The following is a 23,613-nucleotide window of genomic DNA, read 5'->3' as shown; positions in this document are numbered from 1 at the left end:
CAAATATAAAAAATAAAACAGGGATACTAACACACCCAAACACTACACAGAATCCCTGATAGAATTAGGAAAGGGGGAGGCTTAAGGCCTAACCTAGGGGAAGGGATATATAACTGGGATAAGGGGAACCACTAACGGGAATAGGGTTTAAAATTAACCGTTACCAGTTAAAACAATAAAAGGAGTGGAACTAAGACAAAAGGGAGTGACTAAAAGTCTGAAAATTGAAAACTTACCAAGAGCCGGTAAAAACGCACCTCGCAAGCGAAAGCGGCAAACGAGATCTGGGTAGTTATCGCCTAGCATCATGGGATATAGGGTTGCCTCGTGCCGGTAAAATTAGCTCTCGAGCTTTAGTAAGTGGCCGAGTCGGAGCCGAGGATCGGCTCCGAACCCATCCAGCAAGAATGAAGACGAGATTGACAACTTAACATCTACTGTTGGGTCAGCTGATAAAGCAGCAAAGAGAGCGAAAGATCAGAGTACACCTTGTACTTCCTCATAGCCTTTTAGGAACTTGTTCACTAGGCAAAGGAGTTTTACATGAAGTTTGACATCATATAAGGCAGGTAATAGAGGAGGGGACAGCCAAAACATTTAGACTCTCTCCCTTAATAAAATCATAAACTCTGCCAATCTCTGATATAGCCTCAGGTTGCTTCCAGTCAAATACACCTCTAAACCTAGTTAGCATCTAAGAAAAGTTGAACACTTGCTTGGCTGTTTAAATCTGTTCACATTCTGAAGAATCAGACTGGACAGACTCAAGAGAGTTCAATACTGTATGCATCACAGTCCCCATCAAAATCTGTGGTGCTAGAAAGATATCTAGAGAAGGAAGCTCCACAGTCATTCTGAATATGAGCATAGTCTCAGAGATTGGCTACCGGTGACTAGCTCAGGAGAAGAGTCATCGGCAACTTTGGACCTAGGCGGCCTGACCCTGTCTATCTTTGTGTTTTTTCGGAATGTCGGTAGCAGTGTGGCTTACCGAACGCATATCTGGATAACTGAACAGAGTACCAAAATATTTAGAAGTGAAAATATACAGATAACCAATAGTTTGTGGTTTAAATAAGGCACAAAACCGACAGCAAGGACGTCGTGGTCAGGGCCAAGGCAAGGAATACAGTACAAATGAAAATCTTTATGAGGTATTTGCTTTCCACAAGAAATACAATTACTAACTTTTACTGACATTGGTTAAGAGCAAGGAAAAGTTTCCCCAATGGGGTACTTAGCTTTAGTTGAAGACTTCGGTTCTGAAACTTGAAAATGACAGGAGTCGGCCAACCGACACTTGCAAACAGCTTCTGCTTCGGGCACCGCACGGCAAGAAAGACTGATGTAATGGCGTCGGCTGCATGCTTTATACCCCTGACTACCTGACATCACGGAAGATGAGACAGCAACCAACGCAGAACCCAAGACTTTGATAATCAGGCCGACTGAGGGCTACTTAAGCAGATAACCCAAATATGATGACTGCAACAGTGAAACACGAAGAACATCCACCTTAACCCTACACATGACAATAGCCGGATTGTTTTGTGTAGTTTCTATTTCTTCTCATTATGAACTACAATGCAGAAAGTACAGTTGTGTACACTTACCATAAATGTCGATGTTAGAGTGTATGCACTGTTGCAGTCATCACATTTTGGGTTATCTGCCTGCAGATAGCCCTCAGTTGGCCTGAATACTAGAGTCTAGGGATTTCTGCGTCTGATGCTGTTGCTTCTTCCATGGGTATAAAACATGCAGCAGATGCCATTACATCAGTTTTTCTTGCCCCAGATGTCAGAAGCCCCCTAAATAGGAAGCAAATACATGGTGTGGAACACCCCCAGCAAAAAGCAAATGACAATAATACAAGGTATGCCAAACAAAAAGGATATGTAGAAGTAAAGAGATTTCAGGGGGCTGGAGGAATTTAACCAGGATTGCAACAGTGAATACACTCGAACATCTACATTTATGGTAAGTGTGCACAAAGTATAGTTGTGTACCTACCATAAATGTGGATGTTAGAGTGTATTCACTGTTGCAGTCATTGCACTTGGGTTATCCTGCTGGTAGGCTACCTGCAGTCGGCCTGACCAAGTCCTGGTCTGGCGTCGGCCGCTGTCGCCTCTTCCCTGATGTCAGTGCGCCAGGGGTATAAAAGATACAGCCGACGCCATTTTCTTCAGTTTTTCTTGCCCCAGATGTCAGGTGCCCCCAAAAGGGTAGGCTGTAAAAATTGTGATCATAAAAAAGCATGCACATAACCTTCATCTACAAGCAAATACACCACAAAGGTTGTATAGAATAGAGAGGTACAGATAAGTCTCAGCAAAGAAAAAGGGGGATTTTGGGAGGATAACCTGGACTGCAACAGTGAATACACTCGAACATCTACATTTATGGTAGGTACACAACTGTACTATGTTCATCGCGTTTCACTGTTGCAGTCATTACACTTGGGTTGAATCCCAAAGCAGAGGTTGGGTGGCTGGGCCTAAATAGAGTTTGGAGTGGCTATGAGGCACTGCAGAACTGCTGTGGCAAAGCCTGCTCTGGATTTAGAGTAGAGAGGTAAATGGTAGTGCTTTGTAAAAGTATGCACTGAAGTCCATGTTGCAGCCTCCAAAATATCCTTGGTTGGTACTCCTCTAAGGAAGGCTGCTGAAGTGGCTGCTGCTCTGGTAGAATGTGGTCTAATGCCCTTGGGCACTGATTTGCCATGTTGTGAATAGCAGAAACGAATGCAGTGGCCTATCCATTTTGAAATCGTCTGCTTTGAAATGGCTTTTCCTTGGGAACCTGCAGCATATGCCACTAAGAGTTGCTCAGTCTTACTGAAGGCTTTAGTCTTGTCCAAGTAAAAGCGTAGCTGTCTGTGTATGTCCAAAGTACGCAGAAGTCTCTCCCCCTTATTCTGTGGGTTTGGATAAAAGGTAGGCAAATGTATGGTTTGGTTTGAGCCATGCTGGACTCTACCTTAGGTATAAATGTCGGGTTTGTCTTTAGCGAAACCCTGTCCTGATGGAAAATAATAAAAGGTTCCACAGCCATTAGTGCCTGTAACTCTGAGACTCTTCTTGCTGAAGTTATTGCTAGGATTAGAGCGGTTTTCTATGACAAGTATTTTATCTCTGCTGTATTGGCTGGCTCAAAATGAGGCAGTGTGAGTTTTTCCAAGACAAAATTGAGGTCCCATGTAGGTAATGGAGCTCTCCTTGGAGGTCTTATGTTTTTGGCCCCTCTGAGAAACTGTCTTAGCAGTGGATGAGAAAAATAGGTGGGTCCGTATTGTAATCAGCTGAAATGGCAGAAGCATGGATCTTAACTGATGAGAAGGATAGGCCTTTGTCCAGCATCTCAGTAAGGTATTGCAAAACCTGAGGAATATTTGGTTCAAGTGAGTCAATTCACTGCGCTTGGTTCCAAGCACAGAATCTCTTCCATTTTTCTGCATAAGATTTTCTGGTGCTGGGCCTCCTGGCCTCCAAAATAACATCCATACCTGCTTTAGAGAGAGGTGTGTTCTGAATGATTACATTATCCGCCATGCAGCCAGATTTAGGGTTCTGGGTTGGATGTGCAGGATCTGATTGTTCTGTTGGGTCAGCAAATGGGGTATTAGAGGCAATGTCCAGGCTGGGCCTTGAGACGAGCTCTGTAGGATTGCGTACCAGTGCTGGCGTGGCCAGTCCAGGGCAATCAGTATCATTTTTAGCTTCTCTTGTCTGGCGTACCCTGGAGAGGAGAGGCAGAGGAGGGAAGGCATATACTGTAAGGGCTTTCCAGCTGAATGAAAGGGCGTCCACTTTCCATGCTTGCTTGTGTTAAGTCCGAGTGCAGAATCTCTGTAGCTGGCAGTTGTGAGGGGAGGCGAATAGATCTATGTCTGGGCATCCCCATTTCCCTGTTATCATGTTGAAGATTTGTGGATCCAGTTTCCACTCGTGAGGATCCATGAGGTTTCTGCTTAGTTTGTCTGCCAAAGTATTTGTCTTTCCTGGCAGGAATTGTGCTTGCAGACGTACTTGATAAGTCAATGCTGTGTTCCACAAAGTCCTGGCTTGCCTGCAGAGGGGGTAGGAATGTGTGCCCCCTTGCTTGTTTATGTACCGCATGACTGTAGTATTGTCAGTCTTTATCAGTAGTTGTCCTGGATGACGTAGGTCCTTGAAGGCTGTCAGGGCATTTTGTACAGGTAGCATCTCTTCTTGATTGATATGAAGATGCATTTGGTTTGTGGGTGATGTGCCCTGAACACATTTTCCTGCCATGTGCGCCCCCCAGGCATAATCTGATGCATCTGTTGTTAGTGTCTGCCTGGTAGTGGGTAAGGTAAATGGCTGTCCCTTGTGGTGACAGGCCTGTGCCCACCATATGCAGTCTTGCATATGGAATTATTAGAATGCAGGATGCCATGTAGCCCAGAGCCTGCAGAATTTTTCTTACAGATAACTGGGTCTTTGTTGCCATGTCCTTGAAGTAAGAAGTAAGAAGTCAGATGCCTTTGTTTGTCTGGCCTGAGATAAGCCATCTGGGCAGTTGTATTTAAGCTTGTACCCAGGAATATTATCTCTTGAGAGGGTACTAGTTTTGATTTCTTTTCGTTTACTGTGTACCCTAGGCAAATCAATAATCGTTTTACAAATGCCAGGTGCTGTAGTAGAATATCTTTGTCCTTTGCTTGAATAAGGCACATGTCCAAGTAGGGATATATTTGAATTCCTCTGTCTGCAAAATGCAATTACTGGTGCCAGGCATTTTGTGAATACCCTGGGCGCAGTAGATAAGCCAAAGGGCAGTGCAGAGAATTGGTAGTGCATTGAGTCAGCTATGAATCTGAGGTATCTTCTGCAAGATTGTTTGATTGGGACACGCAGGTATGCCTCTAAGGTCCAAAGTTACAAGCCAAACCTTCTTGTCTAGCATGGGTAGAAGCTGCTGTAGAGTCAACATTTTGAATTTTGGGACGTCCAGATAAGTATTGAGAATAGACAGGTCCAGAACTGGTCTCCAGGCTTTGTCCTTTCTTGGAACTAAGAAAAGTCTTGAGTAAAATGCTCTTGTTGTGGCACTGGCTGAATAGCCCCCATGTCCCTGAGAGATGAAACTTGTTTTTATGCCTCTTGCCATTGGTCTGGCATACCTTTTGCCTTTGGAAGGGTGTGAAAGTGGAACCTGTAGCCCTGAGAGACTATATTTAAGACCCATTTGTCCTGGGTGATCTTGTGCCAGTTTTGTGAAAAAAGTGCTAGCTTTCCCCCTAAGGGTGCTGCCAAAAAATAAGTGCTTGGCATTGGCAGAGGGAAGTCATTGGGACTGTTTTCTATAAGGCTGTGATTTGTCTTCTCCGCTTTTGTAGGTAGAAGCACCCCATTGTTTGGGCCTGTATGAGCCCTGGGGCTTGTTGCCTGCCTCTAGGGCATCTGAATCTGCCTTTTTGTGGTCTGTCTGACACTGGAAAGGACCAGTTCTTAGAGGGCCATTTCCTGCTAAATCTGGGTGACTGTACCTATAAGAAATCCTTTACAGTCTGCATAGATTTTGCCTTATCCATCCATTTTCTTTACCTCCTCTGCCTTAACACCAAACAAAGTATCATGCTGTAATGGAGCATCCAATAATTTTACTTTAACATGATCAGGCATATTCTGTTCCCTTAACCAAGCATGCCTTATAACAGAACCTGTAACAGCGGCCCTGCACGAGGCCTCCAGTGAATCATAGCCACACTGCAAAGTATGTTTTCCCACTTGTTCAGCTGCATGCAATAAATCCTGCAAATCTTTGTTCTCAGAACATTCAGAATTTGTCAACATTTTTTGTTTTAACAAAGACATTAAGTATTGCTGATAATTGAGCATATGAAACTGACAATTTAAAGCCCTTACAGCCAAGGTAGCAGAAGTGTAAACTTTTTTCCCCCATCTGTCCAAAGCCCTTGAATCTCTATCTGAGGGGACAGGGTTTTTGGCAGAAGCAGCCTTGACCCCTGTGGGACCCTGTGAGATAGTTTCTGGGTCAGCAGCAGGGTTTTTGTAAAGAAATTTATGGGAGTCTGGGACCCTGTAGTATCTGTCCGGCTTAACAGGGGCAGGAGGTAAAGAGTCTGGAGACAGGCCGGACTCTGAAAAGACATCATCTACTATGTCTAGAACAGGGGGAATTGCAAGAGGTCTGTGCTGAGGAAGTAAAAGAAAGTCTCCAAGTCTTTTCTTTGAATCAGAATAATCCCGGCTCTCCCAATGGAAATGCTCCCTCGTGGTAAGCAGGGTTTCCTCAAAAGAATAGTCCTCAGGAGGAGAAGCTGAAGGAATAGAATCTTCAGCATCGGAATCCTCATAGGGAGGAACAGAATATCCCTGATCAGAACAGGATTCAGAGGAAATGGAAATCTGATCAGAGGAATCATATTCAGTATCTTGCCTAGGCCTCTTATCAGGAGGGGGATGGGAACCCCTGATCAAAGTAATTAGGTCTTCGGCCATTTTGAGCATCTGTTTCTTAGGCATAGAAGTCTGTCCTGGAGAATGCTGTACTGGTTTCCTCGTCTTTAAAACTGTTTTAGACTTTGTCTTGGATGTTGAAATAGGCTTTATATAAAGTTGTGTAGGTCTGAAGACACCCTCAGAAGCCGATGCCTGCTCAGCGGCTCCGGACCCATCTGAGGGATTAATTTCCGAAGGGCCAATACCTTGAGTATCCAGAAGCCTAGCTGTCTCCACGTGGGAGTCGGAGGTGGCCTGCGGCTCCAAGGTAGCGGGAGTCAGGAGCTGCGAAAGCGCCTCACTGAGCACCGGCGAACCAGCGACTGGCCTAGAAGAGGCTTCGTCGTCGGTTTTGGAACTTGGATGCTTGTCCTTGTCTTTATCCTTGCGTTTTTTATGAATTCCGGTCGTCGGTTGTTCCGACGGCATTATGTAGTTAAACCTTCTGCCAAAATAATGAAAAGCAAAATCGTATCGATTCTTAATAGTGCGTTGGTTAAATCTAGCACAAAACCGACAACTAGCAACGTTGTGGTCAGGGCCTAGGCAAGGAATACAGTAAGAGTGGAAATCCTTATGAGGTATTTGCTTCCCACAAGAAATACAATTAACTTTTTCTGACATCGGTCTGGAGCAAGAAAAAAGTTTCCCAAATGGGGTACTTAGCTTTATTGAAGACTTTGGATCCGAAATTCGATTTCGAAAATCTCAGTTGTCGGCCGACCGGCACTTGTGAACTGCTTTTGCTTCGGGCACCGCGCGGCATGAAAGACTGAAGAAAATGGCGTCGGCTGCATCTTTTACACCCCTGGCGCACTGACGTCGGGGAAGAGGCGACAGCGGCCGACGCCGGACCAGGACTTTGGAATTCAGGCTGACTGCGGGTAGCCTGCCAGCAGGATAACCCAAGTGTAATGACTGCAACAGTGAAACACTATGAACATCTGTAATATGTTCTTCATGTTTCACTGTTGCAAGTCATCACATTTGGGTTGATTCCCAAAGCTGAGGATGGGGGAAGGCAGTCAAGAAGCATTAGGGCTGGCAAGCAGGCCTTGTACGACTGCTGTGGCAAACTCAGCTCTGGATTTAGAAAAGATAGTAAGTGGTAATGCTTGGTGAACATGTGCACAGAGCTCCAGGTTGCAGCTTCCATGATGTCCCTGGTAGGGACTCCCCTGAGAAGGGCTGCAGAGGTAGATGTAGCCCTAGTGAAATGTGCTCTGATCCCCTGTGGGGTAGGTTTCCCACGGTGTTTGTAGCAGACATGGATGCAGTGTACTATCCATTTAGAAATGGTTTGCTTTGAAATGGCCTTGCCCTCTGCCCCTGCAGCAAAGCTGGCTAGCAGCTGGTCAGTTTTCCTGAAAGGCTTAGTCCTGTCCAGCTAGAACCTAAGCTGCCTGTGTACATCCAGGGAGTGCAGGATCCTTTCCCCTTTATTCTGAGGATTAGGGAAAAAGGTTGGCAAATGAATGGATTGGTTTAAAGCCACACTAGATACCACCTTGGGCATAAATGATGGGTTAGTCCTGAGGGAAACCCTGTCCGCATGGAAGATAGAAGATAATGAAGGGTTCCACGGCCATAAGGGCCTGCAATTCAGACACTCTTCTTGCTGAAGTGATGGCTAGAAGTAAAGTTGTTTTCCATGAGAAGAATTTTAACTCTGCTGTAACAGCAGGTTCAAAGGGAGGAAGCGTGAGCTTTTCCAAAACAAAAGTTAAGGTCCCAAAGCTGGAGTAGAAGATCTCCTTGGGGGAGGGTCTTAAATTTTTTGCTCCTCTCAGGAACTGTTTGACCAGACGATGAGAGAAGAGGGGTGGCTCAGCATTATAATGAGCTGATATGGCAGAGGCATGAATCTTAATTGAAGAGAAGGACAGGCCTTTGTGTAACATGTCTGTTAAGTAATCTAGTATATGGGGTGGGCTGGGCACAGTTGTGTCCATTCCCTGAAACTGGCTCCAAGAACAGCATCTTTTCCACTTTTCTGAATAGGATTTTCTAGTACTAGGTCTCCTTGCCTCAAGGATGACATCCAGCACCTGTTTATTGAGAGTTGCGGGTGATGAGTTCAGGGGATGAGCCAGGCTGCTAGGTTCAGGGTCTGTAACTGAGGATGCAAAATCTGGCCCTCCTGCTGGGACAGCAGGGAAGGGGTCTGAGGCAGGTGCCATAGTTGCACTACTGTCAGACTGCGCAAAAGAGGGTGTCAGTGCTGGCATGGCCAGTCTAGTGCAATCAGTATTGTCCTTGGCTTTCCCGTTTGATCTTTAGTAGAACCTTCGAGAGGAGAGGCAGAGGGGAAAAGGCATAGATTGAGAGGTTTTCCCATGTAAAGGACAGGACCATCCACTTTCCATGCTTGGCTGTGGGGAGTTCTGGAGCAATACTTGCTCAATTGATAGTTCTGAGGGGAAGCAAAGAGGTCCACCTCTGGTGCCCCTCACCTGTGCCTCAAAAGTTTGAATATGTTGGGTTCCAGTTTCCACTCGTGTGGGTCCTTTAAATTTCTGCTTGTCGTCTGCCAGTGAATTTAGTTGGCCTGGCAGGAAATGAGCTTGCAGGTGCACTTGGTTGCTCTAGGCTGTGTTCCACAGAGCCATGGCTAGTCTGCAGAGTGGGTAGGAATGGGTTCCCTCCTGCTTGTTTATGTACCACATAACTGTGGTGTCTGTCTTTACCAATAGTTGTCCTGGAAGAATAAGGCCTTTGAAGGCTGTCAGAGCATTCTGTACAGCTAACATTTCTTTTTGATTGATATGCAGGTGCTCTGCTTTGGGCTTGAATGCATTGTCCTGCCATGTGAGCCCCCCATGCATAGTCTGATGCATCTGTTAGGGTTTGGGCAACAGGGGGTTGAGTGAAAGGGAGTCCGTTGCTGTGGTAGCAGGTCTCTGCCCACCAAAGGAACTCTGTCCTTAGGCAAGGAAGGATAGGAATCATTGTTTCCAGGTCCTGAGAATGTTGACACCAGAGACTTAAGTACCACTGAAGTTTCCTCGTATGCAGTCTTGCATATGGAATTCGTAGAATGCAAGAGGCCATGAACCCTAGGGCTTGCAGTATTTTTCTTGCAGATAGCTGTGTTTTGGTGGCCAGTAGACTGAAGTAGTTTGTCAAATAAATTTGTTTTTCTGGAATGAGGAATGCCATCTGGGAAGTTGTGTTCAAGCTTGCTCCCAGGAATACAATCTGCTGGCTGGGTACCAGATGTGATTTCCTTTTGTTGATGGTATACCCCAGTGAAGTTAGAAGTCTGTTTACAAATATCAGGTGCTGTAGTAGCAATTCCTGACTGTCCACCTGAATCAGGCAATTGTCTAAGTATGGGTAAATTTGAATTCTTCTCTGCCTGCAATATGCAATAGCTTTTGTGAATACCCTGGGCACAGAACGTAAGCCAAAAGGAAGTGCAGAGAACTGATAGTGCATAGAGCCTGCTCTGAAATGTAGACATTCCTTGCATGATTCCTTATGGGGATGTGCAGATAAGCTTCTTTTAGGTCTAGGGTTGCTAGCCAGGAGTCCTTGGTTAGCATAGGAAGCAGCTGTTGGAGAGTAAGCATTTTGAATCTTGGAACCACCAGAAAGGTGTTGAGAACAGACAGATCCAGGATAGGGCGCCAGGAGTTTTCTTTTCTGGGTACCAGAAATAGTCTGGAATAAAATCCTTGTCCCTTACGCTCTGCTGGGACAGGTTGAATAGTCTTGATGTTGAGTAGAGAAAGTACTTGCTTTTGGGCCTTTGCCCACTGGTTTGGGGGGAGGACTGGCCATCCACTTGGGGTTGGCAATGAGTGGAACTGGAATCTGTATCCCTGGGAAATGATGTTTAAGACCCATCTGTCCTGGGTAATGTACTCCCAGTTTTCTGCATGCAGGGCAAGTTTTCCTCCTAAAGGTGCAAGTACTTGAGCAAGGCTTGGAAGAGTTAAGGATAAGTCATTGTGAGATTTTACCATAGGATGGTGGCTTACTACTCCCGGTTTTAGAGGTGGGAGCACTCCATTGCTTAGATCTGTGCATACCCTGAGACTGTAGTCTTGCTGGTCTGCTGCCCCTGGGTTTGGACTGAGAAGGTCTGGGAGGGACTGGAAAAGACCAGTTTTTTGAAGGCCAATGCCTACTGAATCTAGGTGGCTGTACCTGTAGGAAATCTTTAACAGTTTGCATAGATGTATCTTTTTCCTCCATCCTTTTGAGGACTTCTGCTATACTGCCAAAAAGACGTGCACGGTGTAATGGTGCATCTAGTAATTTTGCTTTGACATGGTCTGGCAAAGTTTGTTCCTTAAGCCAAGCATGCCTTCTAAGAACAGACCCAGTAACAGCAGCCCTGCAAGATGCTTCTAAGGCATCAAAACCACATTGCAAAGCATGTTTTCCAACTTGGTTAGCAGAATGCATTAACTCTTGTAAATCCTTATGTTCTGCACAATCGGGAATCATCATCATCTTCTATTTAATTAGTTCCATAATATGTTGCTGATACTTTAACATATGAAACTGGCAATTTAAAGCCCTGATGGCAAGAGTAGCAGAGATGTACATGTTCTTACCCCATCTGTCTAAAGCCCTAGAGTCCCTGTCTGAAGGGGTAGGGGTTTTGGCTGTTGTAGCCTTAATGCCTTTAGGTCCATGGGAAATGGTATCTGGATCCGCAGTAGGATTTTTAAAGAGAAATTTGTGGGAGTCAGGTACTCTGTAGTACCTGACATGTTTCCTGGGAGCTGGGGGCAAAGTATCAGGGGTAAGGCTGGATTCCAAGAAGACATCATCTACAATTTCCTGAACAGGAGGTGTAGCTGGAGGCCTGTGTTGAGGTAAGTTTAAAAAGTCTCTTTTTGGACTGTGAGTAGTCCTGGCACTCCCAGCGGAAATGTTCTCTAAGGGTATGCAGGGTTTCACCAAAGGAAAAAATCTTCTGGTGGGGAAGCAGAGGGAATGGAATCCTCTGCATCAGAATCCTCATAGGAGGATAAGGGTATGTCCTATTGTTAGAAAAATATGTATTAGCATATGTGTGTAATGCTTATTTTAAATAAGGGAAGATTAACACGTTTTTATTCTATATGCAGTATTAGTTCTATTTGAAACTGAAAACATGCTTTTCTGAAATTGTGCTTTCTGACACTGCAAGATGCACTCTGACCTAGTTTGCTAGCACAGCAAAATACGTGTTTATGCTTTGGAAATGTACGGGAAAGCAGGTGATTTTCTGCTAGGTCAGGAAATTAAATAGAGAATAATAATAATTTCTGTAGATCCATTCATTATGGACAATAAGCTCTGTTCATGCTAATGAAAAAGTGCACAAGCTGCAAGTTAGATACTATAAACAATGAACTGCTGCAGAAATCTGTACTTGCATTGTGCTTGAATTAGCCATAGTACCTAGACTTGTAACATCACATAGGAAGAAAGTTATAATTGACCAGTGGTCGTCAAGGCCATCTTGTTTACTGAAAAATCTTTTTTAAACTTTGAAGAGTCAGCTAGAAATGTGAGAAACATCTGTAAAGTAACAGAATTGTGAACTGGTGATCTACTACGTCAGTCGTAGTGGGCAATGTCTTGAAAGAAAGGTATAATAACTGTGACACTTCTTGATTTAGTCAGACAAACTCTAACTGCATTTTTTGTCTCCTTGCGCAAGAATTAAGATACCTGAACTGAACCTTATGCTTTTGGTCTTTTAAAGTATTTTTCTTTGACACCTGGTAATCAGAATGATCAGAGTCAACAGACTCATGATCTGAAGAATCACAAGGAAAATCAGTTCTTGGTCTTTTTGAAAGGGAAGGCTGGCTTCCCATAATTAAAGTAATAAGATCTTCAGCCATTATAAGCATTTGTTTCTGAGGCATGTGGACCTGAGAATGCACTTTGATCGTCTGTTTCCTAGGCGTAGTGTGAAATCTGGGCCTGAGAAATTTGGAATATTTGGTTTGAAATGAAGTCAGATTAATATGAAAATTGGAAGGCTTGAATACACCCTCAGAAGCCGGTGTCTGCACAGCAGCTCCAGACCCATCCAAGGTAGAGCCATCCGCAGGTTCCATAGTCAAAGAAGCCTCACGCAGCATACAGGACTCCGAATGGTTCTCAGTAGAGGCCTGCGAATCTGTAAAAGCAGGTATTAGGGGCTGCAAAGGAGCCTCACTGAGTAGTGGCCCATGTGGTCTGTCTCTGCCTTTATCCTTACGTTTTTTTTCGGCAGATCGGTTGTCAGATGGCTTACCAAAGCCATTTCAGAATACGGGGAATGACAGCAAAAGAATTTAGCGACAGATAGCCTGACAACGAATACTTCGGGCGTTAAACAAAGCACAACACAGACAGCGAGGAACGTCTTGGTCTGGGCCTAAACATATGACGCATAAGTATGAAAATCTCTGTGAGGTATTTGCTTTCCACAGGCAAGACAATTGTTACTTTTTTCTTGCTCTAACCGACACCAGAAAAAGTTATCTCAAACAGGGTACTTATCTTTTAGAAGACTTCAGGTCTGAAACTCGAAAAACGAAAATTTCAGGAGATAGCCGACCAGAACTTGCGAATTGCTTCTGCTTCGGACACTGCACAGCAAGAAAAGCTGATGTAATGGTGTCAGCTGCATGTTTTATACCCCTGATGGCCTGACATCAGGGAAGAAGCAACAGCATCCAACGCAGAAATTCCAAGACTCTGGTATTCAGGCCGACTGAGGGCTACCTGCAGGCAGATAACCCCAAATGTGATGACTGCAACAGTGAAACACGATCAAAATATTTGGAGACAGTATTATGTCTGGTAAAGGGTCCCTTATCCCAGACCTCTCAAATATGAACCAGGTACTGGAACAGCCCTACAGGATATGACTGATTTTCATACGACAGAGGGTGGTGAGCTCATGCCAGAGGGTGACAGCGAAAAAGTTAACTGGTCATCAGGTCAGCTTAAGGCAACAACAGATTCACTAAGGCATGCTTTTGTTGATGTTTTTTTCCTTTTTAGGTGCAGCTGGATTTGATTGGGGGGGAGGGGGTGTAGCCATAAAACTATCCATCAAGTCAGGGGAAAAATAAAACAGCCAGAATAATACACTGGCACTATTAAGGTATGACTAACAGAAGCAATAAAAGAAAATGTAAACTATGATCACACATACCAAACAGGGCTAAACTAAATGTAATATAACACAGAGTAACACTCAAAACCAAATAAAATTCACTTATCCAAACAATAACAAAAAATCAAATACATGCCTTTAAATCAAATAGGAACCTTTTATAACATAAATAAGCATTTACTCAGAAAAGCTTCAGAAATGAAAAATTCTCCACAGAAAATACAAAAAATAAAGTAATCCTCGGTAAAATTCTACTTTAACAATAAAAACTGCTATAGCAGTTGTAAATCAGAAATAAATATTAAAATGAAGAAAAAAGTGAAAAATGCAAGAAAGAGAACATAAGAGGCGCAAAAATAAAGTAGATGAACATCAGAAACAACATTTCTCTTGGCCTACATGTACGAGGCACTCCTTAGTGTTCAACTGACAAAGAACTTCAGCTTTCCAGTAGAAGTTAGAAAACACTTCAGAAAATTCACGTAACATTAAAAGTGGTATTAAGCATGGAAAGCACATAATAGTAAGTTAGAATTCCCAGAGGAATTAAGAGCAGTAGTAAATAGCAAGAACATTAGAATTAAGTTAACAGAGAAATGTACCGATCTCTCTCTCTGTATAAATATATAAAAAAGAAAAAAAAAAATATATATATATATATACACACACACACACACACACACATATAATATATATATATATATATATATATATATATATATATATATATATATATATATATATGTATTCATTTTAAAGCGAAAAAAATCAAAAATATATAACAAAGAGGAATGAAAATTTCCAAAGGGATCTTTATGCAAGACTGGTAGGTGTAATCCACCAATGTAGGCTGCTAAGGAGATTCAAATGTGCGAGTCTTGCACCTGGCGTTAAAAAACTGAGCAACTGACCTGTTGTGACAAGAGTTAGGATGCCCCAAGTTAGGATGGCCCTGATGGGAGGAGTTTAGCCAACAATCACAGAAAGTCAGGGGATGGGATTCTGAACTCTGGAAAACTGCCACTGTGGGGTTGTGTAGGTAGAAAACCCATATCCCACTGAGGTAGTGTGAATGATTCTTGTGCTGAAATTTTTTACAGTGAGAACAGTTCCCTATTCTGGAGGAATGCATACAAGCTTACTTATGGGGTAAAGCCAAATCAGTACACAACCCTAAGTCCAGGTTTCTACTGCATTCTTCACACCCAAAAGAAATCAACCACCCACTCTTTACAGAAAACAAATATAATTCAATCTGGCATTGTGTCACATTAAATGCCTAATGGTGGTGTCAACCAGAATGGTTACATATCTCTGGGAAAGTCTGACATTTTCTGGTAAAATGCTTTTGAAAACAAATGTGAATATTCAACAATAAAGTATTATTAAGCTGAGTTGTTCATTGAATTTAAGAGTGCCAAATCATAATTCCAGGTACTTTTTTTTTTCTGTCTGAATATTTCAAATGTTTAGCACCAGTTTCAGGGACAAAGTGGTCCTAGTTTGTACACTGTAAACACTCACCATGTTTGTGATTTTCTGTATTATGTACTTGCCCCAGTGAAATAAAGGAATATTTGTATGTCTGTTGTGAACTGAAAGACATCCACAGCAGGTATAGGGTGAAACTGTCAAAATGAATTAACCATTTTGAAAAGCCATACCATGGATTATATGTCTTCATTTTGTTCATAAACTACTACAAACGATTTAGCTTCTTTCAGACAGACTGTCCAGTACAATTTGCCGTTTCTGACCTCCCAATACTTACACCAAAATACCCTTTTCTGACAGGGTATACCTCTAAGGTGAGGAAAAAAAAAAAAAAAGAGAGACATTTACTAGTCTGTTGAACTTTATACATTTTATCTATTTTTGAGGGACTAACAGGATAATTACAGGCAACATTTAACATTCTCTAAGCTCTAAGGCTGGCAGTACAGGAGGTGCAATAAACAGCAGTCTCTGACAGGAAACTTCCAATACTCATAAAAAATACTGGGATTCCTGAAGGGGAAAAACACTTTTAGCCAGAAAATTAAATATAGCTTTCTTATAAGTGCAACAATTTCTGAATGAAGAGGTTCTCTAGCGGGGACTTATCTGCCAGAAACTAAATTTTAGCAGACTGCTGTACCTGTGAAGCTTGAAAGATGCATCTCAGATGGCAAGAGAGTACTGAAGAAATCTCCACTTTAACTAGAGACTTCTCTCCTTAGGGCTGGTTAATCAGCAATCAGAGTGAAAGTGTGTGCTCAGGGGGGGATGGGAGCAGAGCTTTGGGCATTAAACATCATTCTTTTATCTTCCGCTGCCAGCTGTTAGGCATCGGAAATCCTAACTGAACTGCAAAAAAGGCAAAAGAACTACAAGCTGGCTTAAAAGTTTTTTTTTTTTAAAACAAAAAACTTCATGTAAGGTTGCTCCTGGTTAATTCCACCCCCAAAACAATCTAACATACCTCCAAATGAGTACACTTTCCCTCCTCTGGAATGCAGGATTTTCACAAGTATGAAGTACCAGACTGTTTAGGAATTTACAGTGGCAGTAAGTCACTGGTCATCACGATAGTAGCATAAGACGCTCTTGACTTTTGTAGTTAAAGGCATGTGAATTTGATGGTGCCAGCACCACAACTTAATGGCATTTCTAAAGAACAATGGATAATTCACAATGATGACCAATGACAACAGACAAAGACAGACTGCCTTAATCTTCTAAAATCTATGGAAGCTAAATTCCAACACCATCCTCCATTTCTATCCAGCTAAACAGCAGCTGCCCAGTGCCAATGCATTAGCCAAATGTCTTAACTACTGCTGCTTTGCCAGAAAATAAAAGACAAAAAATATCTTACAGCACACACACAAAAATGTCACTGAAATATCCTGTATCAAAACATTCTGTATTAAATTCATAATATCACATTATATTTCTTTAAAAATAACATAATGAAACACTTAAGAAAAAAATAAAATAGAGATAGGTATATTCACCTCGCAAGTGTAAAACAAATGTGGAAGCTTAATGCAACATCTTCAACAGAACTCACAGTCCAAATCAATGGTTTATCATTTTAAACTGCTTAATCTTTGAAAACGAATGCTTATCAGACTACACGATTAAATATGTAACATGAAAAGTGCGCCAAAAATGCACACTATTGCCCTAACACTACGTAAAAGGCTGGCATTTCCATTCACTGGGCAAGTGTATGCATTTGCTTATTAAATCATTCAGATAATTACATTCCAACAAACATTCAAACAAGTCTACCATGGATACTAAAGACTAAAAACCAAAAAGATTGGGAATCATTTTATAAAACCAATCTCATGCATGATGCGTACAAGTAAAGGTCTGCATATTATATATGCAAACAGACAGCTGAACAATGTATGAATCACAGTGCCAATAGACTGGCTTTGGTGAAACCCATAAGGTATTTTAAAACAGATGCCCACAATTCTTCTTTACAGAATATATTAAAATAAAAAAAGGACAACAGAATTTTAAAAATATTAACACATAAAAAATGCAGCAAAATAAAATCAAAATATGTGGACCCAACTGCAAATGTGACCTAAGATAAACATGGCAGCTTAACAATGTTACACAAAAAGATGGGAACAGCTTCCCTCTCTCAATTAAGACTGTAAATGTATCTTGAGCCAGATTCCTCAAAATCTCAAGACGTTCTAGCAAGAAAACGTGAGGCATAATCTCCTAAGCAAACTTTTAACAGTTTTGTTAAAACTCTGACAAAGGTATCACCTTCTAAGCACCCAAAAGAGCTCAACTCATCATGTGCCACACTCCAGTATTTCCCATAACACAAAAAAAAAAAACATTGCTTCAAAATCAACAGGCTGTACTAAAGTTAAAATCTGAAATAAGAAATGTCAACAACTGAATTTATCTTTTCTTCTCAAAAAAAAAAAAGTCAGTTACTAAAGAGCAGGTACCAAGTGATGTGTTACTGCAGAGTGAACCAAACATGCAATACCATTACTAAGCCAAGCAAGTTTGAATCAGCACATGTGTTAAATACAACTAGATTCTAAGTGCTTTACATTGTCTCATAAAATATATACAGTGTTAACTATACAACAAAACGTGTCCAAGTGATGCTGATGCAAGCTTTGCTTCTGGCTGTTTATTTTTCTGCACTATTAAGTCCACCAAATTATTACATGCACATTACTAGGTAGGTAAAGCTTACTTAAAATCAATGTTTATGGGCATCTTAAATTTTAAAAATCAAAAGAAAATCACAGTGCAATTAAAATATATTTGGTTATAGTGAGACATAATTAAAATATATTTGGTTATAGTGAGACATACTTGAATTAGACAAATCTTGCAACAGGTCACCTGTAAATTCATAAACAAGAAACAGTTAAAAGTAGATCCTGCATTATGCATTTAAAAATGCATATACACAGGTGAGTTTAATATGGTGTAAATACTGTGCTACATACCTGCATTATACAAATTGTTCATGCCTTGGGGAGCTGCATTCACAAATTGCCTGGGTTGAGCATTGTTTCCATAACCGCCGTTCTGTTCCAGGAGCTGCAAAGATTCATATCCTGAATCACTAAGTTTACTCAAATAAGCAACCAGACTCATGAGGAAATCATGTACCCATACACTGATGCAACATGCATAAACACGATCATAAGCAGGTCACCTTATTTTGTCAACTGTTTCAGAGGAAACAATACAGACTGGCACCACTTCTGATGCACTGCTCACTGATGGAAGCTACCAGCAAGTCTGTAGTCAACCTGGCTTCATGCCTAGTACTGTTCATTCCAAATTACACTGCCTAGTCTATGCATTTTTTCTAATAAATGTAAGCTTATTACAGCTGACATGAAATGTAGATTAGAAATGATTATGTTCTAATGCTTGCCAGACACAAATACACCCAAGTATGTGCATATACTCGACACATGCTAGTCCTTTACATGACATCTTCATATTTCACGTGTTATTATTCAGAGCATTACGACTACCACATTCAAACAAGCAGGAAATGCAGCAAAGCAACCTCCTTGCACAATGAACTCTCAGAAAAACATGTCCTTATGTCTCAAATAAATCAAAATAAATGTAACTGCCTGATTAAATAAAACATTTCATAAGCAATTGAACTATTCCCTGTTATGTAGCTGTAAATCAGTGTGTCAGCTGTTAAACCGAGTATTCTACTTCTAAAATTTTAATAAAATTATAAGCTCTGTCAATGAACACAGCCTTGTTTACATGCAAGGGGGGCTAACAAGAGGATCAGCAATAATGAAAGTAACATTATGATTTCCAATCTAGAAGTTCATCTCCTTTCATCATACAGTTTACAGGAATAAACACTGTCGCACCTTCAACAGTGAGGCACAGAAAGAGCCCTGGGAATTCGGACACCTTGTACACCATACCTTTTTTATTACAAAGAAAGCAAAGGTATATGATGAATGTCTGCAGAGACAACCCTGAGAGCATCCCATGCTAATTATTAAAAACAAGGAAGCAAAATCATAACATTAAGAGGCTTGTTACTTCTGCGTCTAAACCCTTTATGTAATACACATTAAGAGTTAAAAACTGAAGGACAAATAAGTGCTTAGGTAATGCAACAGACCGTCAAAACAGTAGTTACATGCTGTAGGCACTACTACGTAATTTCTAAAGACAGCTCCTGCCGCACTACCTCTGCAAATTCAAGAAGAGAACATGGAAACAATATAAAAAAATAAAGTTATATACCCATCTGTGATAGATTTGTGTTGTCCATTTCCATCCTTTTCTCAAAAAATGAGTCTCAAATCTCATCTTGGATCCGGATCTGGCTACTGCCATCTCTAAGCTTTGGCTCCGGTGCTCAGGCATCTCCCCTTACCCATAATCCCTTAGAGAAGAGTGAACTACCTCTGATGAAGTTTGCCTGCTCAAAAAAAGGTAGTGGAAATTTTAATATACTCATGGTTAACCTAAGAGTGCAGCTGATTTAAATACTGATAACCCATGTAAGGGGAGACAGAGAGAGAAAACAGGACCTTCAGGAGCCAGAGCAAGAACAGCTAAATTCATCTCAGAAAGAGTAAATGTTAATGAAACTATACTTCTACAAAGTTATGGAGGGGGATGGAATCGGACAGAGACCTATCGTTATATTAAGTACATAAATTTCTTATTCAGTGTTGTCTTTTCCATCCTTTCCCCAATGGATCGGAAAGAGTTCCAAGCTACTTTTATAACTGGGAAGCCTCATGGAGGGATATGCCGGAGCACAGCTGAAACAAAGGATGCCCTAGATATGTATTACATACACAACTTGTAATGTGAGATAGCGATATGAACCTGACCAGGTACCTGCAGCATATGTATACGTCATCAATTGGAACACTTGAGAAAAAGGCTGTAAATGAAGCCACTGATCTGTTAAAATAAGCTTTTCGGGATGGAGAGAGAGGATAAATAAAGGAAATATACAGAGTTAACTAGCTTCAAAAGAGTGATTTTGGACACTGATTTTCCCAATTTAGCAGTGGAAAAAGACACAAACAACTGATTAGATTTTCTAAAGGGTTTTGACTTATGCACCAATAAATAGCCGACACAGAAGCCACCCCGAGGAGAAAAGAAGGGCACTGTTTTTATGAAAAAAAATTTAAGTATGGAGGTTTTGAAGATAAGGTGTGTAAGCTCAGAAATATTCCTGGCAGAAGTGATAGCTATATGAAATAAGGTTTTCCAGGATAAAAAAGTACAGTTTTGTACCTACCATAAATGTAGATGTCCGAACAGGATAGCATCTGCAGTCATAACAAATGGGTTGTCCTGTCATCAGGCAGCCCTTCGGTCGGCCGGATTCCAAAGTCTGGGTCCGGCTTCGGCTGATGTCGCACTTCACCCGACGTCATCTCTGCTGGTCTTCGGGTATAAAGGCATCAGCAGACGCCATTTTCCTCAGTGTTTCTTGCCCCAGATGCCAGTTGCCCTCTTGGTAAGCTAAATTTTGGATAAATGCCAATGTTTCCAAAAAAGTAGAAGGCAAACACAAAAAATAACAATGTATGTACATATATACAAACAAATACACCACAAGAGACTCCCCCCCCAGCTAGCTATTAGGAGGGTAAATACCCTAGGAGTACCACAGAGGGGAAGGAGGGTGGGTAATCCTGACTGCAGATGCTATCCTGTTCGGATATCTACATTTATGGTAGGTACAAAACTGTACTATGTCCTTCAAGGATGCACCTGCAGTCATAACAAATGGGTAGAATACCATAGCCAAACTAGGGGAGGAGGAAGAAGAATTATGGTGTAGTTAGGATCCCTTGCAGTACAGCAGTGGCAAACCCTGCTCGGGATCTAGAGTATAGAGGTAAATTATAATGCTTGGCAAATGTATGCACGGAGGTCCAAGTAGCCGCCTCAATAATGTCCTTGGTTGCCACTCCTCGTAAGAAAGCTGTGGTAGTGGCTGTAGCCCTTGTAGAATGAGGTCTTATGTTCTGTGGAATTGGTTTTCCGTGGTAGGAGTAACAGAATCTTATGCAATTTCCTATCCATTTGGAGATTGTCTGTTTGGAAATTGCTTTTCCTTCCCTTCCTGTTGCATAGGCTACTAAAAGCTGGTCAGTTTTTCTGTCACCTTTGGTTCTGTCCAGGTAGTAGCGTAACTGTCTATGTACATCCAAGGTATGCAACAGTCTTTCCCCCCTGTTCTGTGGATTGGGAAAGAAGGTAGGTAGGTGGATTGCCTGGTTTAAAGACACTCTGGATACCACCTTAGGCATAAATGTAGGATTAGTTCTCATGGACACCCTATCTTGATGGAAGATTAGGAAAGGTTGTACTGCCATTAAGGCCTGTAGTTCCGAAACCCTCCTTGCTGAAGTAATTGCCAGTAGGAAAGCAGTTTTCCATGATAGGTGTTGAAGATATGCTGTTGCTGCTGGTTCAAATGGAGGGAGAGTCAATTTTTCTAGCACAAAGTTCAAGTCCCATGCTGGTAATGGTGGTTTCCTAGGAGGTTTTACATTCTTGATCCCTCTGAGGAACTGCCTGAGTAGAGGATGCAAAAAGACAGGTGGATCGAAGCTGTATTCTGCTGAAATAGCTGATGCATGTATCTTGGAGGAATAGGACAGGCCTGTATGTAGAAGCTCTGCCAAGTACTCCAGGATGTTAGCAATATCTATGTTCGACACATCTTTTCCTCTTTCAGTACTCCAAATGACAAATCTTTTCCATTTTCCTGCATAGTTCCTTCTTGTTGAAGGTCTGCGGGCTTCAAGGATAATGTCTTTAACCCTTTGGGATAGGTCTGGGTTAGTTGCTGCTATGTGATGTTCCAGGCAGTCAGTTGCAAGGTTTTTAGGTTTGGGTGCATGATGTTGTAGTTGTTCTGAGTTAACATCAAAGGCATCAGGGGTATTGACCACATTCTCCCCTGAGACATGCTCCTCAGCAATGGATACCAGTGTTGTCTTGGCCAATTCGGAGCTATCAGGATTATCCTTGGGCGTTCCTCTTTGATTTTCAGTAGTACCTTGTGCATCAAAGGAAGAGGTGGAAATGCATATGCTGTCAGGCCTTTCCAACTGAAGGATAGAGGAGTCCACCTTCCATGCAAGTGGGTGGTATGTCCTTTTGCAGAATTTTTTGAGCTGGTGATTGAGTGGGGATGCGAATAGGTCTATTTGTGGCATTCCCCATTTCTTTGTGATGGCCTTGAAGATATCCGGGTGTAGCATCCATTCGTGAGCATCCGAGGTGGTTCTGCTTAACATGTCTGCTAGGGTGTTTTCTTTTCCCGGCACAAATATTGCCTGTAACTGGATGTTGTAGCTCAGAGCCATATTCCAAAGGTCCAGAGTCATTCTGCATAGGGGTATGAATGAGTGCCTCCCTGTTTGTTGATGTACCACATGACTGTGGTGTTGTCTGTCCTTATCATTAAATGGCCTTCTTTGAGGAATGGTCTGAATTTCTGGATTGTTAGTTTTACTGCCAGCATTTCTTTTTGGTTTATGTGCAGGTGCAGCTGGTCTGGAGTCCACAATCCTTGTATGCATTTGTCCAACATGTGCGCCCCAGCCTAGGTCTGAGGCGTCCGTTGTGATGGTTTGGCTTGCTTGAAAGTTGTGGAAGGGCAAGCCTGGGTTTGACTGGCATGCTTGAGCCCACCATAGGAACTCCTGTTTCAGGCATGGGATTAGTGGGATTTCGGTTTCTAAGCTGTGCCTGTGTTGAGACCATAAATTCTTTAGGTACCACTGTAGCTTTCTCATATGCAGTCTGGCATGTGGGACCAAGATTATGCATGATGCCATGAAGCCCAAGGCCTGCAGTACTTTTCTTGCTGTTAGTTTGTTCTGCTTTGTTAATGCCAAGAAGTAAAGAGGGAGTTGTTTTGTTTTTCTGCAGTTAGGAATGCCATTTGTTTTGCTGTGTCCAATTCCGCACCAAGAATGTTCTTGTTTGGGATGGTATCAGTCTTGACTTTTGTAAGTTGACTGTGTATCCCAGGGCTTGTAGTAAGCAAATGACTCTTTGTAAATCTGTTGTCAGCTTGCTTTTGTTGTCCGCTTGTAACAGGCAGTCGTCCAGGTATGGATAAATTTGGATTCCCTGTAGCCTGCAGTGAGCGATTACTGATGCCAGGCATTTTGTGAATACTCTGGGTGCAGTAGATAAGCCAAAGGGCAATGCTGAGAATTGATAATGCTCTGATCCTGCAAGAAATCTGAGGTATCTTCTGCAATTTGGTCGTATGGGGACGTGCAGGTATGCCTCCTTGAGATCTAGAGTTACCAGCTAACACTCCTTGCCCAGCATGGGAAGTAGTTGCTGTAGGGTCAGCATTTTGAATTTTGGGACAATGATGTATGTGTTTAAGACGGACAGGTCGAGAATAGGTCTCCAACTTTTCTCTTTTCTTGGTACTAGGAAGAGTCTGGAGTAGAATCCTTTGCCCTGTTCTGTTATTGG

General features: G+C 42.1%; 1 protein-coding gene across 2 annotated transcripts in view; it reads right to left on the bottom strand.

Annotated features, from left to right (window-relative positions):
• GAK (cyclin G associated kinase) overlaps positions 1–23,613 on the bottom strand; it is a 2,484,892-nt gene that overhangs the window by 1,493,382 nt on the left and 967,897 nt on the right. For both annotated transcript variants that reach the window (XM_044060934.1, XM_044060933.1), the window contains exon 10: positions 18,090–18,183. In XM_044060934.1, coding sequence (XP_043916869.1) covers positions 18,090–18,183 — 94 coding nt within the window. The remainder of the gene's footprint in view (positions 1–18,089; positions 18,184–23,613) is intronic.

Source organism: Protopterus annectens, chromosome 2.part0 (genome assembly GCF_019279795.1).
Source record: "Protopterus annectens isolate FY-2018-M chromosome 2.part0, PAN1.0, whole genome shotgun sequence".
In the NCBI taxonomy this organism is placed as follows: domain Eukaryota; kingdom Metazoa; phylum Chordata; order Ceratodontiformes; family Protopteridae; genus Protopterus; species Protopterus annectens.
The sequence above is the reverse complement of the archived record's forward strand: the minus strand, read 5'-3'. Positions and strand labels throughout refer to the sequence as shown.